This window comes from Piliocolobus tephrosceles, chromosome 1, assembly GCF_002776525.5.
Source record: "Piliocolobus tephrosceles isolate RC106 chromosome 1, ASM277652v3, whole genome shotgun sequence".
NCBI lineage: Eukaryota > Metazoa > Chordata > Mammalia > Primates > Cercopithecidae > Piliocolobus > Piliocolobus tephrosceles.
Window position 1 is genome coordinate 42,687,646 of NC_045434.1, and position 14,690 is coordinate 42,702,335.

At 34.9% G+C, this 14,690-nt stretch overlaps 1 protein-coding gene across 1 annotated transcript in view; it reads left to right on the forward strand.

Moving 5' to 3' along the window:
- HMCN1 (hemicentin 1) overlaps window positions 1-14,690 on the forward strand; it is a 454,750-nt gene that overhangs the window by 296,395 nt on the left and 143,665 nt on the right. Inside the window, exons 37-42 of the mRNA XM_023203379.3 lie at window positions 1,531-1,632; window positions 2,512-2,688; window positions 3,415-3,566; window positions 4,703-4,826; window positions 9,376-9,551; window positions 12,457-12,553. Coding sequence (XP_023059147.2) covers window positions 1,531-1,632; window positions 2,512-2,688; window positions 3,415-3,566; window positions 4,703-4,826; window positions 9,376-9,551; window positions 12,457-12,553 — 828 coding nt within the window. The remainder of the gene's footprint in view (window positions 1-1,530; window positions 1,633-2,511; window positions 2,689-3,414; window positions 3,567-4,702; window positions 4,827-9,375; window positions 9,552-12,456; window positions 12,554-14,690) is intronic.

Sequence of the window (14,690 nt, forward strand, 5' to 3'; positions counted from 1 at the left end):
AAGAGAATGAGAGCCAAGGCAATCTGATGGATCTAAAACCATCAGATCCCATGAGATTTATTCACTACCATGAGAACAGTATGGGGGAACCGCCCCTGTGATTCAGTTATCTACCAGTGGGGTCCCTCCAAGCCAAAATTCAAGACGAGATTTGGGTGGGGACATAGCCAAACCTTGTCACCCACACAAGTTGGTTTTTTTTTTTTTTTTTTTTGAGGTGGAGTTTCACTCTTGTTGCCCAGGTTGGAATGCAATGGCATGATCTCAGCTCACTGCAACCTCCACCTCCCACGTTCAAGTGATTCTCCTGTGTCAGCCTCCCAAGTAGCTGCAATTACAGGCACCCGCCACACTATGTCTGGCTAATTTTTTGTATTTTTAGTAGAGACAGGGTTTCACCATGTTGGCCAGGCTGGTCTCAAACTCCTGACCTGTGATTCGCCTGCCTCAGCCTCCCAAAGTGCTGGGATTACAGGCATGAGCCACCGCACCCAGCCACCCATACAAGTATTAACGTGTCAAAAAGTCACTATTTTAAGTGTCAAAAAAATTCTATTAAACAATTAAATGAACTCATTCATATTTATATATTTGATTTTATTTCTGCGATCTTACTTACTTCTATTTTATCTTGTTTTCTTTCCTCCTTTCCCCCTTTCCTGTTTTTGATAGATTAATGGATTGATGGATTTGTCGATTGTATGTGGGCTGAGGGTCTCTAGTGCATTGAATTAGTTAAATGTAGCAAATTCTTAAAATATATTTTTTTCTGTCAACTTCAGATACTAATTTACAACATCTTTTTCAAACAAGACAGAACCTTTAATTCCCTTGTAATTTTCTTATCCTGGTATGCCTCTCACACTCCTTGAGATATTGTTGAAAACATGGAATTAATGTTCCAAGTTATTTCTTTTATATTATGCCTCTCAGACTTCACGAATTCCTACTTTCCAACTATATTAAATAACAGATCATCCTTATCAGTAATTACTTAAAGTTGAAAATATACTTTTCTGTTTTATTTTGTGAATAACTTAAGTTTAAATTTTGTATCAAAGGAAAAAAAGCTGCCAAAAAACACACAAAAATTATTCTGCTTTTTCTGAAATAGCTTAAGATAGTGCTATCCAAAGATAAAGTAAGATATTTTGAGATGTTGATTTCTTCTTCACTGGAAGAGTTCAAATTTAGTAGACTAATTACTTCTTGGTAAAGATAATTACTTACCAAATCAATCAGATTAAGTACAATAAAAAATCTTTCTTTAACTTTTTTTTACTCCTCTGCTAATCTATATAATTCTAAGGATTCTCCTATCTGGACACAGAGAAATGTGTGATCTAGAAAACTTATTTAGATTTTTAAAAATCTTGTTATTCAGTCTATTTAATAGTATACTTTTATTCCAAATAGGTCAGTGTATATATGTGAAAAAAAGAAGAAAAGAAGAAAAATTATAATTTTAATTGAGCAAATAATTTCAGCTTAAATATTCTCCTTATAAGTATCTGTTTGGGCCTCTTGCAGAACCACCTAGTCTGGAAGATGCAGGGAAGATGCTGAATGAGACTGTGGTGGTGAGCAACCCTATACAGCTGGAGTGTAAGGCAGCTGGAAATCCTGTGCCTGGTACATTTACTTTTGGACTCTATAACTTAATATTTTAAGATTTCTTGGAATAACTGAAACTGGTTTTGAGCATAATATACTAATTACTCGTAAAGAACAGGTTATAGAATACATTTCATGGGTGAAACGTTGATAAGAATATTATCAGTTAGATAAAATTTTTGAATTTTTATTGCCTTTAACTGCATGAAACAATTTATTTAAACAATGTAGAAATATGTGAATACCTTAATCATCTTATTGTCAGTAGTGTGGCCACAAGACCCACATGGTGGTTTATATCCATTTATGCTGAAACTTTTTTTTTTTTTTTTTTTTTTTGAGACGGAGTCTCACTCTGTCGCCCAGGCTGGAGTGCAGTAGCCGGATCTCAGCTCGAAACTTTTTTTTAACTTAAAAGCATCTTAATGAAGCTACATCAAATTGTCATTCTAATGAGACTACAACTTTGTTTTGTATATTCCCACCACTGGTAGATTATTCATATGAATCAGTAACGACATACATTTTTGAGGTCAATAATGTGTATGGTATTTGGTTTGGTTAGGCATATAGCCAACATTTTATGGATGAAAGGAAACATACAACAAAAAAAATAGATAAGTTGAAAGTTTGCTATTGACTAATACTGATATATTAGAGATAGTAAAGAATATCTTTCTTCTAAATTCATTTTCAGGACTCACTGACTTGGCTCTTGGTGTTTTTCTAAGGGTTACCTTCTCTTAAAAATCAAAGCTAAAGAGATGATTACTTAAACAGATTAAATTCAAACAATAAGTATAAGAATAAAGTAATTGTGACTTAGCTAAGATCCAACTTAGTATATTTAATTTAAAAAATTTTTACATAGATCATCTTCTCCCCTTCTTCTTTCAGTTATTACATGGTACAAAGATAATCGTCTACTCTCAGGTTCCACCAGCATGACTTTCTTGAACAGAGGACAGATCATTGATATCGAAAGTGCCCAGATCTCAGATGCTGGCATATATAAATGTGTGGCCATCAACTCAGCTGGAGCTACAGAGTTATTTTACAGTCTGCAAGTTCATGGTTAGTGCCACTTCACCTAGATTCATTCTGGGGTAAAGAAGCATTCAAAATGATTAAGTGCTTCTATAAAATTATTGTGTAAGTATTTAACAGAGTGTGTTATTGTCATCTTTATGTAGGGGCACAGTGTTCTAAAACTTACAAATGTGCTTATTCCTGATTCCTATTAAAATGCTCAATTTCCACATGCTGTTGACTTACGTTTGCTTTCAATGAGTTGTTGAAATAGTCATTGATACTGTTAGCTAACAACAAAAAAACACTGCTTGTAAGTGCTCTCTAAAAGAATCATAGGTATTAATGAAATGTTTCTGAGTGATTATCTCTAATAATGCTTTTAAGAGGAGTTGGTAGTTAACATACTACAGTGAATGCAGTGAATGAAGGGGGGTACACATGTGTGTTCCTGCATACACACACACACACACAAGCCTAGAAATCAATAAATAAAATTACACTCTGGCATAAAAAACTGATTTCTTAAACAAACTGGCAAAACTTGTTTTTCCTCATCTGCGAAATGGAGAAATTGATACTTGCTCTATTTATCTCACAGGATGGCTGTGATTAGATCTTAAATAAGAGAGGTGAAAGAACTTACCAAAAAACAAGTAAACAAACCCTCCAATAAGAACACAATATTGTAGACATTACATGTAGTTTTCGTCATTTGAGATCACAAATCCTGTGATATTAACATGTCTTACTTTCATTTGTTTTTTTCAGTGGCCCCATCTATTTCTGGCAGCAATAACATGGTGGCAGTGGTGGTTAACAACCCGGTGAAGTTAGAATGTGAAGCCAGAGGTATTCCTGCCCCAAGTCTGACCTGGTTGAAAGATGGGAGTCCTGTTTCTAGTTTTTCTAATGGAATACAGGTACCTTCATTCATTTCTTTGGTGACATTTACCACCTGATTATTCAGTACAGGAAGTACATACAGGTAAAACTGTTGAAGAGATTTAGAGAACAAGGATTAACAGATGCTATTTTTTAAGTACACATATGCAACCATAAAAACCATGGACACATACCTGGGATCCCCAAATAATTCATTAAAGGCTCACTGTTTCTAAGAGTTCCCTTATCTTACTTTTAGGTGTTATATTTTGACCATTTGTTTTAGATATTTGTTGTTTTCTACCTGCCCCACTCCACTTTCTGCTACTACCACAATAGATACTTTACACAAGGAAATGTTAATCAACAAAACAGGAATTTTATGGTAGAATTTAGGTTTAAATGTCTTCAAATAGTTATGAATCAGAGACTACACAGAGCATATATACTTCTACAAAAACATCAAGTAATATGGTAAGAAAAATATAATGTAAACATCATGAGAAGTAAAATTTGAGTCCTAGAAAAATTTTAAATGCGTTATATTGAGTCAAAATTAAAAATATAGAAGTACATATATACCTAATTTAAAGTTTAATTTTTATCTTGCCTAACAGAAAGCATAGTTCTCATAACATTCTACTTCTTCAGATTTTCTTGCAAATCTAATGCTTTCAAAATTTGGGATCATAGAACATCCAGAGTTAATGTCAGTATTTTAGAAATACAACTGAATCCATGGGATAAAGGATAATCAATGTAGCTTATTAATTAATTTGGCTACTACTTTGTTGTTAATTTCAGTTTCTTACCTTTTTACTCAAAGAAAAATTAGAAAGAGAATTAGTGCCTCTTATTCCAACTCATGTTTCTCCCCTGGCATCTTTCTCTCTGTTTGTTGTGTGTATGGATGAAAGTTGACTTTCATCTGATGCCATACGTAAAGACTTATTTTCAGTAGTCTTTACCAAATTTAATTCTAGCCTCTTACATTCTTCCACTGAGAAGATGAAAAGAGTATTATATGATGTTTGCCTACTTAAAAATATCCAAGAGAAAATCTTCCTAAAAGGCAAGTGTTAACTGACTAACCTCAAGAAAATAAGAGAAAATATCTATTACACCTACCATTCTCAGAGACATATTGGTTATTTAGCATTCTTCTCATTGACAGGTTCTCTCTGGTGGTCGAATCCTGGCATTAACCAGTGCACAAATCAGTGACACAGGAAGGTACACCTGCGTGGCAGTGAATGCTGCTGGAGAAAAACAAAGGGACATTGACCTCCGAGTATATGGTGAGACATTTTAGTGATTAATTTTGCTCTGATAGACATGTGTTTGGGTCCTAAAATCATTGAAAAAATTAAGGGAAGTTGTTGACAATAAAGAACAATGAACCTTAGAAATGATATTACAGGATCAATTCAAATCAGATTCTCTTTCTGCCTTATATCTGACTTTGGTTGATTTTCCTTTTTTAAAGTTCTGAGAAAGTAAAATGCACACAGCCAGCATGTAGGGTGTTCGTTTTATAGAGTACTCTGAAAACCATGACTGTGGATAGCAGCTCTGCCATTTAGAAGAGATAATCTTCTCATTGAAGCAAGTATCTGTTCAAGTAGCTCTCTTCATTCATTCTACTCAAAGCCATGCTTTTATTACTTTCTAATTATTTGTAATCAGCATATTTGTGATCAATACTATGTTTGTGCATTAAGGGCTCTTTGAGAAGCAAAAAGTTAATATAAATGTAGGCAAAATTTAAGTTTTTGCCCACTCTCAATGCTGCCCACAATGATCACAAAAGGAAATATCTGATCCCATCAAAGCAAAAGAGCCCCAAAAGAAAGTTGGGGCCTCTTGATCTCCATTTATATATTATGCTTGTCTATCCACATTCCAGTATACCTTTACATTCAGAACTCTTTTAGACTTTTTTCTGCGGCTTATTTGCAATATATTCCTTAGTTCGCGGAATAATGAAAGTATTTATTTTATGACCTCTTGAAGAGTTTCTGTTTAATGCAGAATGCAAGCCTTCTCCTTAAAGTCCTACCTCACTTCCAAATAATTCATTCCTTTCTGAAATATATTACCTTTTTAAAAAATTTTACCTCCAGACAATGTGGACCATGTTGTCTTCTCTTATATGTTTGCCAGTGTAAATGTAATGATCACAACTAACATATATTGTTACATAATGTTTTAGTAAAAAGACCCCTTGTTATGGATATCATACATATTTAATGAAAGTAAAAGTTTTAGTTGGCATTGGTACACTACCAAAGGGTTCTCTGTGCTCTTTCTTTTTTGTTGCTACTGCAATTGACGTGAGTTCACATCCAGCCTCCAGATTTGCTTAGGTATTTGAGGTAACAGATAGGTCTATAATGCCCAACCCCAGGAATTGTAACTCCTTTCCTGAATTGAGTCGCTTTTATGCTTTATGTAGAACTGGAAAGTTTCTATTCTAAAATATCCTTTGAGACTGATTCATCAATTAATCAAGTGTGTAACACAGTAGTTCTTCAGTCATTAGGAAGCAAGTAGAGGGGTGACATTGGTCTTGACAGGGTTTTAGTCAACACAGAATTCTGAGATAGTCTCCTTACATTTCTACACTGGCTAGTGTCAAGAGTGAACCTGGGAGATGATAAAGAGTTGATATTTTCCAGGAATTACAGAAACATGCATCACTATTCCTTATCATTTGCTAAGATACTTCTATGCTACTTTCTTAGGCTGAAAATCAGTATCTTTCTCTGATATAAAAGTCAAATGGCGAGCTGATATATATGTTTCGGAATGTTTATATGTGTTAAGCCATTGAAATATACATGCAGCAAGCTGCTGAAAAAGTGTAAAAGTAAAACAGGTTTGTAATCTAAAATCAGTGTCCAATCTGTATTTCACTATTAGTATTATTTCCATAAATTATATTTTTATATTTGTAGTAGTAACCTTGGTGATGTGTGTCTAATTAGAGCCTAATGAATGTTAATTCCCAGACATAAATCACCTTCAGATTTACACTGGGGGTTGTGGTGGTGTTGGGGGGTGGAATAGGAGAAGTAGATAGTAGGCAAAGTAGCTTTGCCTACAATTATGAGTAGTTCGTTAACATTTTTCTCCCTGGTATAATTCGGAGTATGTTTTGCCATACCCTGAGATATTGAAACAAGAGAATTGAGTTTTTAAAAGATTTGGATTCATATAGTACCTTTTCTGTAAACTTAAGCTCAGAGAACTTTCCTGGAGATCATACATTCTTCAGCTTCCCAGCAACGACAACCCTATGACAACTCTGATTTTAGTAATTAAATTTAACAAACATAATGCTTAGGATGAGAAACAGGTCCAGAACACATCCCTTCCTAAGCAACATAACCACAAAGCAAAATAGGGATAACATCTAAGAAAGCTGAGGATCTAAAGGGTAGAACCCTTGGTCTCTTCTCAGACTAAACAAAAAGTTGGAAATGAGAGACAGGACAGAAAAAAAAAATACATGTTTTGGTAATATATATCCTCGGCTATAATTAGATTTGCTTCAGTTTTTGTCCCTTAAACAGATACTCCATTGTTTTTGCATTTTTTTCCTCTCATTTAAAAAATCTGGTTTCCTTTTGAACTTGATTCAACTCATTTAGTGTAAAAAAGAAAGTAACTGAAGGAAAATATATTTGGAAATGAATTAGCATTCTGTAGTCTTGAATTGTTTCCGACTTTCACTTCTGCAGTCATAATGAACTCATGCTGTTTTGTAGATTCTACAAATAATCTAAGACAAACATTTTTATACAGTTACGGTACTTTTTTATTCAATGAGGCCAAACTTTACCTAAAATTATTTCCAAGATGTGAAATCAGCTGTTCTATTTAGGGCTTCTTGAGTGCTAGGACTTGTGAATCTGTTTTCATGGCATCTTTAGAAAATGGCACTAATTAGGCTGGACTCAGTGGCTCACTCCTATAATCCCAGCACTTTGGGAGGCCAAGGCAGGTGGATCACCTGAGGTCAGGAGTTCGAGACCAGCCTGGTCAACATGGTGAAACCCCATCTCTACTAAAAATACAAAAAAAAAAATTAGCCAGTTGTGGTGGCACATGCCTGCGATCCCAGCTATTTGGGAGGCTGAGGCAAGAGAATTGCTTGAACCTGGGAGGCAGAGGTTGCAATGAGCCTAGACTGTGCCACTGAACTCCAGCCTGGGCAACAAGAGTGAAACACCTTCTCAAAAAAAAAAAAGAAAGAAAGAAAGAAAGAAAGTGGCACTAATTGTGCTCACTTTGCTATTTTTATAGTAGTTTTAATCTCAAACAGACTAATCATGTATCTTTTATCGAATGTGTCACACATCAAAAATGTCAGTGTTTTCTGTTTCTCAGATTACTTTAACCTTATCAAGAGCCAGATGTCTGTGTGTACTACTAAATTTAGCAGAAGGAACATCATGAATCTCTGCACAAATGCTCCATTGGTCAATCTCACCCGTTGTGCAGTGTGTTTCTTCCTTCAGCATCAATTTCTTTGAGTTTAACATAAGTCCTGCACCCCAAAACAGCACATGAAAGTGCTCTTTAGTTCATACCTTTTCCCTCTGCAGCAGACATAGTAACAGAGAAACCTCATGGTTACAGAGGCACAATACTACTACTATAGTCAAAGTCTATTGCCTTCTTTATCTTGCCACATGCTGATGGAGTATCAAGCCTGAAACAATGGCTGATAAACGATAATAATATTTTTACCACAAAAATCTTGTTTCTACCAAAACATTTTAGTACAACTTAACCTTTTTTGCAGTTAAAAAAAAAAATGCTACAAACATGGCAAATTTTCTATAGCCCTGCCTAGTTGATGGGATTTCGTGAGAAATGGCCAAGGAAATTTCTCTCTGTGCTTTGTTGGAGTGGCCTTTTATAACAGGCCTGATTTCATCATTAGTTTGTGTTTCTGAATAATTATATATACAGGCCTGAAAGAGTCCTTGAGAAGTTATGGAGCCCACCCTCTCATTCCTGGCAGGACTGTACCTAAACCATCTAAGATAAATGATTGTTTACTGTGTTCTTTAATATACCCAAGGGAAAGAGATTTCTTAAACTTTTCAGAAAACACATTTCAGCATCTAAGGAGCTTTATATAGCCAGAGAATCCTGATTTTAATCTTATTAAAATTTCCACTTATTTCCTCTTAAGCAATTGTGAGTATGTTGTGCAGCTGGTCATTGAATTGATTTGTTCTTTATTCTGTCACCATGGAAAACCAAAAAGAACACTAAACTGCAAGTCAGAAGGCTCCTAACTTTACCACCAATTAATCATATTATTTTGTACAAGCTATTATCTGACACCAATTTTATGTTTTGCACACTGCAAGATGGGACTGGATGAGCTCTATGATATCCTCCAACTATTTTTTAATGTTGCCTCTGTGACTATGACATCTATTTCTTTTGCAAAAATTACAAATAAATACTGGAGGTGTATTCACCCTTTGCTTATTGTTTCTAAAATATTTCATGAGTGATTTATTACTTTGAAAACCTTACGCAGTAACATCTAGTTCTAAAAGTTTCTTATTTGGGCACTTGAGAACTTCCCGTTCTAAACGTTTTTTAAATAAAAAGTGAGAAGCATTGTTCAACAAGAATACATTAATCAGTGATTTATTAGTACTTGATTCTGAACCAAGTGATTCAAAAGCGTATGTTAGAATGATTGTGATCCTACATCTTAAAAGAACCAGTAAAGGTATTCAGTATATGTCCTGCTAATTAATGAATATAAATAGTGTGCTGGCCTGTTTTATCCTGAAAGAAAACCCATCTTTCATGTAGTTCCACCAAATATTATGGGAGAAGAACAGAATGTCTCTGTCCTCATTAGCCAAGCTGTGGAGTTACTATGTCAAAGCGATGCTGTTCCCCCACCTACTCTTACTTGGTTAAAAGACGGCCACCCCTTACTGAAGAAACCAGGCCTCAGTATATCTGAAAATGGAAGTGTGTTCAAGGTAAAGATATGGATTCATTTATTTTATCTTATGTTATTGTAAGTTCATGGTTTTGGTACTACCCTTATTTAGCGTGACTGTCTTTTACAAGTGTTGGACTAATTTTCTCTTACAAAATTCTAGGAACCCTTTTATTGATGAGGTTTGTAATATTTTTAAATTTTGTGCTTAGTGAGATTCAATTATTTGTCATCCATATCCAGAAACGATCTCAAAAAATGCTTCCAGGAAAATATCATAGAAATAATCCAAGGTGTGCCTCACCTTCAGTCTTCCAGCCAATCACCAAGTGCCCATTTTAGGTGCTCTGGACAAAGATGCAAAAAGTCATGATGGTTCACGCCTGATCCCAACACTTTGGGAGGCCAAGGTGGGCAGATCACTTGAGGTCAGGAGTTCAAGAGCAGCCCAGTCAACATGGTGAAACCCTGTCTCTACTAAAAGTACAAAAATTATCCTGGCATGGTGGAATGCACCTGTAATCTCAGCTACTTGGGAGGCTGAGGCAAGACAGCTGCCTGAACCCGGGAGGTGGAGGTTGCATTAAGCTGAGATCACACCACTGCACTCCAGCCTGGGTGACAGAGCAAGACTTTGTCTCAAAAAAAAAAAAAAAAAAAAAGAAATGCAAACAAGCATGACACACTTCATGTCCTTGATGTCTTCCAATCTCATGTAAATACATAAAAAATTAACAATTTAGTTGAAAAATGCAACGAGTACTATAGTCTGAGTCAATTACCAAGTGGATGGTACAGATAATACATTTTGGGGGGTGGCAAAAGGTGAGGCTCTGGTTGCCAGGATTAGTCTTAAAAGACTACTTAGTGTTTTAGAGGTAGATAAGAGGCAAGGGAAGCAAGTCAGCTAGTTTGGCTCAAACAGAGAATTTAACAAAGTGAATATTTAGAAATAATGTTGAAAAGGTTGATTTGAATGAAATAAAGTGTGACATTGAAAGTCAGCCTAAGGAATTCGGATTCAGGAGGACAGAAGACTGCCGAATGTTTATAACATCCTCATAATAACCAAACTGAGAAATCAAAAGACCAGCTAAGTAATCTGCCTACAGTTACTGAAAGACAGAAATTGGATTAGAACACTGGGAGTATGGCTTCAGAACCCGTGCTACTAACCACCACATAGCCTCTTGCTAAAGGAAGGTTTATTACTGATAAACAAAGAATCTTGAGAAATAGATGGCAGCAGTAAGCTGGGCAGCTTACCTAAGGAAGACAGAAGCATGGGGTTGAGTGAAAGGGAGCATGAAGGAGTATGTTAGAGGCAGAGGATGGAGATCTTGGGTATTATGATTGTATAATAATGGAGCTGGGTGAGAAAGGAAAGACCAGAATCACTGATGAAAGAAAGAGGGATGAACTAATTGAACTACACAAGAAAAAGAAGAAGAAGGGGAAGGGGAAGGGGAAGGGGAAGGGGAAGGGGAAGGAGAAGGAGAAAAGTCATTGTCCATTCGCAGGGGCAGAGCCTAGCATTCTAGAAAGCATGTGGTAAAATTCCCAATCCTTAACTCTGACGAAATGACGGAGGGAGACAATTGCATAAATGCAAATCTCAGTGAGTACAGAAGTTTGTCCCGTTGAGGGGTTTAGGGAGAAGATCAGAGGAATGAAAACTTTTTTGGAATGCAATTCTTATTAGTCAGTTAAAAGTATCTTACCTACGCACTACCATTCACACACATCTCTAACAAAATCAAGTAATAGAATCTTACCATTTTGTTTTGCCTGGTACACACTAGGTGCTCAATAAATATTAATCCCTCCTCTCTATTATTCCCTCCCTGACTCTTTTTATGAGACATGCAGGCCTGTGCATACTGACCTTAAGGACTTGGAACCCCAGATTTGAGTGAGCCTGCCACGAATTATGTGACTCTGAGCAATTTAGATATCTTAATTGATTGAGTTTCCTTATCTGTAAAATGAGGAGGTTGGATTTTATTTCCTCTTTCAAGTCTAATATTCTTAGGTTCTCCATGTGTTCTTATTGTTCACACCAATTGATTAATAAATGTTTATTGACTGCCTTCTGTGCACCCCTGCTAAGCTAAATACTTCAAATGATCACTCTAACTTCTGTGATCATTGAATGTTTTAGAAATTATTGATTGCAAACTTAGTTGGCAATAAGTCACATACTGCTTGTTGTATCTTTGGTATTATCTTGTATTATTATATATTATTTATTATTAAATTCTTTTTTATGTTCACATTCTTTATATTCTCAACTAGATTGCAAACTTAAATCAGAAACCATATGTGACATTATATCTGTTTATGTCTTCTACCTACAGTACCTAGTACAAGTGTTGTAATAACTGCAAATGGTCAATGAATGAATGAGCATTGATGCATGTTGTACATAAATACATGAATAATATTTACTGATACTAATTCATCTGCCAAGCACCAAACTGGGTACTAGGAGAATGAGGCTAATGTAATGTAATACTCAGCTTAAAGAAGCTTAGAAACCCAGCATGGGAGAAAGATATATTATTGGTCTCAAGAATAAGGCTGTTATTTTACTGGACAGTTTCCTGGATGTATAAGGATTCCATATTTTAAAGTCTTAAATTATTTCAACAGAAATTGTACCTTTTCATTATTTTTTTCTGAATTGTATTTAAAAAGCTGTTCTAGACCCTCAACCCCTAATATAAACCAGATTAAAATAAGGTATGGCATAGATGAAAATGGTTGAATCTTGTTGTGTTGAAACTGGGTGATGGGCATATAGCCATTTATATTGCTATTTTCTCTATTTTTGATATCTTTGTGAATCTTCAGAATAAAAATGAGAAATAGATCACAAATAGTATTAATAAAAAAACCTCAAGTGAAATAGAAAGTGTGATTTCAAAGGATGATTTTGTTTTCAGATTGAAGATGCTCAGGTTCAAGACACTGGTCGTTACACTTGTGAAGCAACAAATGTTGCTGGAAAAACTGAAAAAAACTACAATGTCAACATTTGGGGTAAGTGTAATCAGCTCTTGAAAGCAAATGATGCAGCCTATGGTTTTTGTGTCACTTAAAATGATATTCATCCATGTAACTAAAACTGATTATAATAGGTAGATGAACAACAATTAGTACATTTACATGGTTCTGAACTGTCCTGGGTCTCAGTTCACATAACTACTTCGAGAGCAACTCTAGATGAACTTTCTTGTAACTTTGATGTTGAAGGATTCTCCTCATCTGCCTGAGTAACATGCCCTTTGTCTTCCACAGCCAGCGTCTCGTAATGATTGGGCCTTCTCTAGTAACTAGTGGTGGGTTCGTCAATGGAAAGAAAATAAGCCAAAAAGCCAAATTATATATGTGAACTGTGTGTGTGTATGTGTGAGAAAGAACACAGGTGCTTGTGTGGTGGGAGATAGGATTACTGTGATAATCAGGGAAAAAAGCTATTTTCAGTTGAAATTTTACCATTTGTTACTAATTAAGGTAATTCTTATAGTCACAACTTGAGCCTCAGCTGTGGCTATCAGCTAAAAAGCATTCCCACTTCCAGCATATTCACCTGTATTTTGCATACTTTAAAAAACTCATTTATAATGTATTCATTTGTGTGGTGGGAGATTGGATTACTATGATAACCAGGGAGAAGAGCTATTCGCAGTTGAAATTTTACCATTTGTTACTAATTAAGATCATTCTTACAGTCACAACTTTTGCTTCAGCTGTGGCTATCAGCTAAAAAGCATTCCCATTTCCAGTACATTTAACTGTATTTTACATACTTTAAAAAACTCATAACTTAATAAGCCCTCTTCATTTTGATTGTATTTGTTTAAACTTTTTAATTATTGAAATTATAAGCTGAATTTACCTTTGATTTATAGTTTATTCACAAACATTTCTTAAATAAAAATAAAACTGGATGAAATAACTTTATTCCAGTGGAGAAGAAATACTCTTTAAAATTTTGAAAGCATGCACTGATGTAGAAAATGACTTATTAATAAATGACTATCATTGTTAAAAAACCCTTCAGGCAGGTTATGAGAAATGCTATTATACACCCTATAAAAATTTACTATTAAATAGTAAAAGTTACTATATGGTAAATCTATTTCATTATATGCTACTTATATGTCATTAACTTCTGTTCCTGCCTCTTTTTACCCATTTTCCCCTCTCCATTTTCCCTTCCCTTCCATCCTCATTTCTTTCAAATGGGAAAAATATTTATTATTTATATCTAGTTCATTTATTTAATAATTTAATATTTTTATCTAGTTCCCAATATGGACAAGACACTAGACCAAGTGTTATCAAGTAAAGATGACAAAAAAGAAAAAAGAAAAATTAGGAGTGATGATCAATTAGAAACTGAGGTGAAGAATTCCTTTTTCATATGCGATATTTGAGGTACCTGTGGACTATGTGAAGCTGTCCGCCCTGCAGCCAGAAATACAAGTCTATCATTTGGGGGAGATAAGAGTTAAAAACATAAGGTTGCAGACATAACTATATAGGTAGCAGATGAAATCACTTGGAGAAGGTAAAAAGAATGTATACAGAAGAGTACTAGATAGGATGGCTCTCAGGTGTACCATATAAGAAGAGAGCTAGTAAAAGAAACTCTATATAAGAAACTGAGAAGGAAGAGCCCGAGAGGTCGGAGGAAAACCCAGTAAAAAATGTGTCATGGAAACTATTGAAAATGTTGTTCTCAGAAGAACAAATAGGTAAGTTTGATATGGATGAATGGATGAGTGAATGAGTAATATTACATATTGCAGAGAAGTCAAATTAAACTAAAAAACATACTTTATAAATACGCAGACCTATACCTCTTAAAGAAAAGCAATGTAATAGTGAAAAGCAGAATGCAGTAGGTATAAGAATGAATGATAAGGGAGAAAGTTGAGACATCAAAGATAGATTCACTAAAAAAAAATACTTACAGTATGCTTCCATCGTCTAGGCGCTATGCCATGTGTGGACATAGAGCAATTAGTGAGAAAGACAATGATGTTGTTCTCACAGAACTTATAGTTGACTGGTGGAGAAATATCTTTAAATAGTCAAAATTAAAATTAAACTTCCTAAGAGCTATCTTAGGTGGTTATGTAGAAAAGCATATGAGAAACGTTTAACTGAA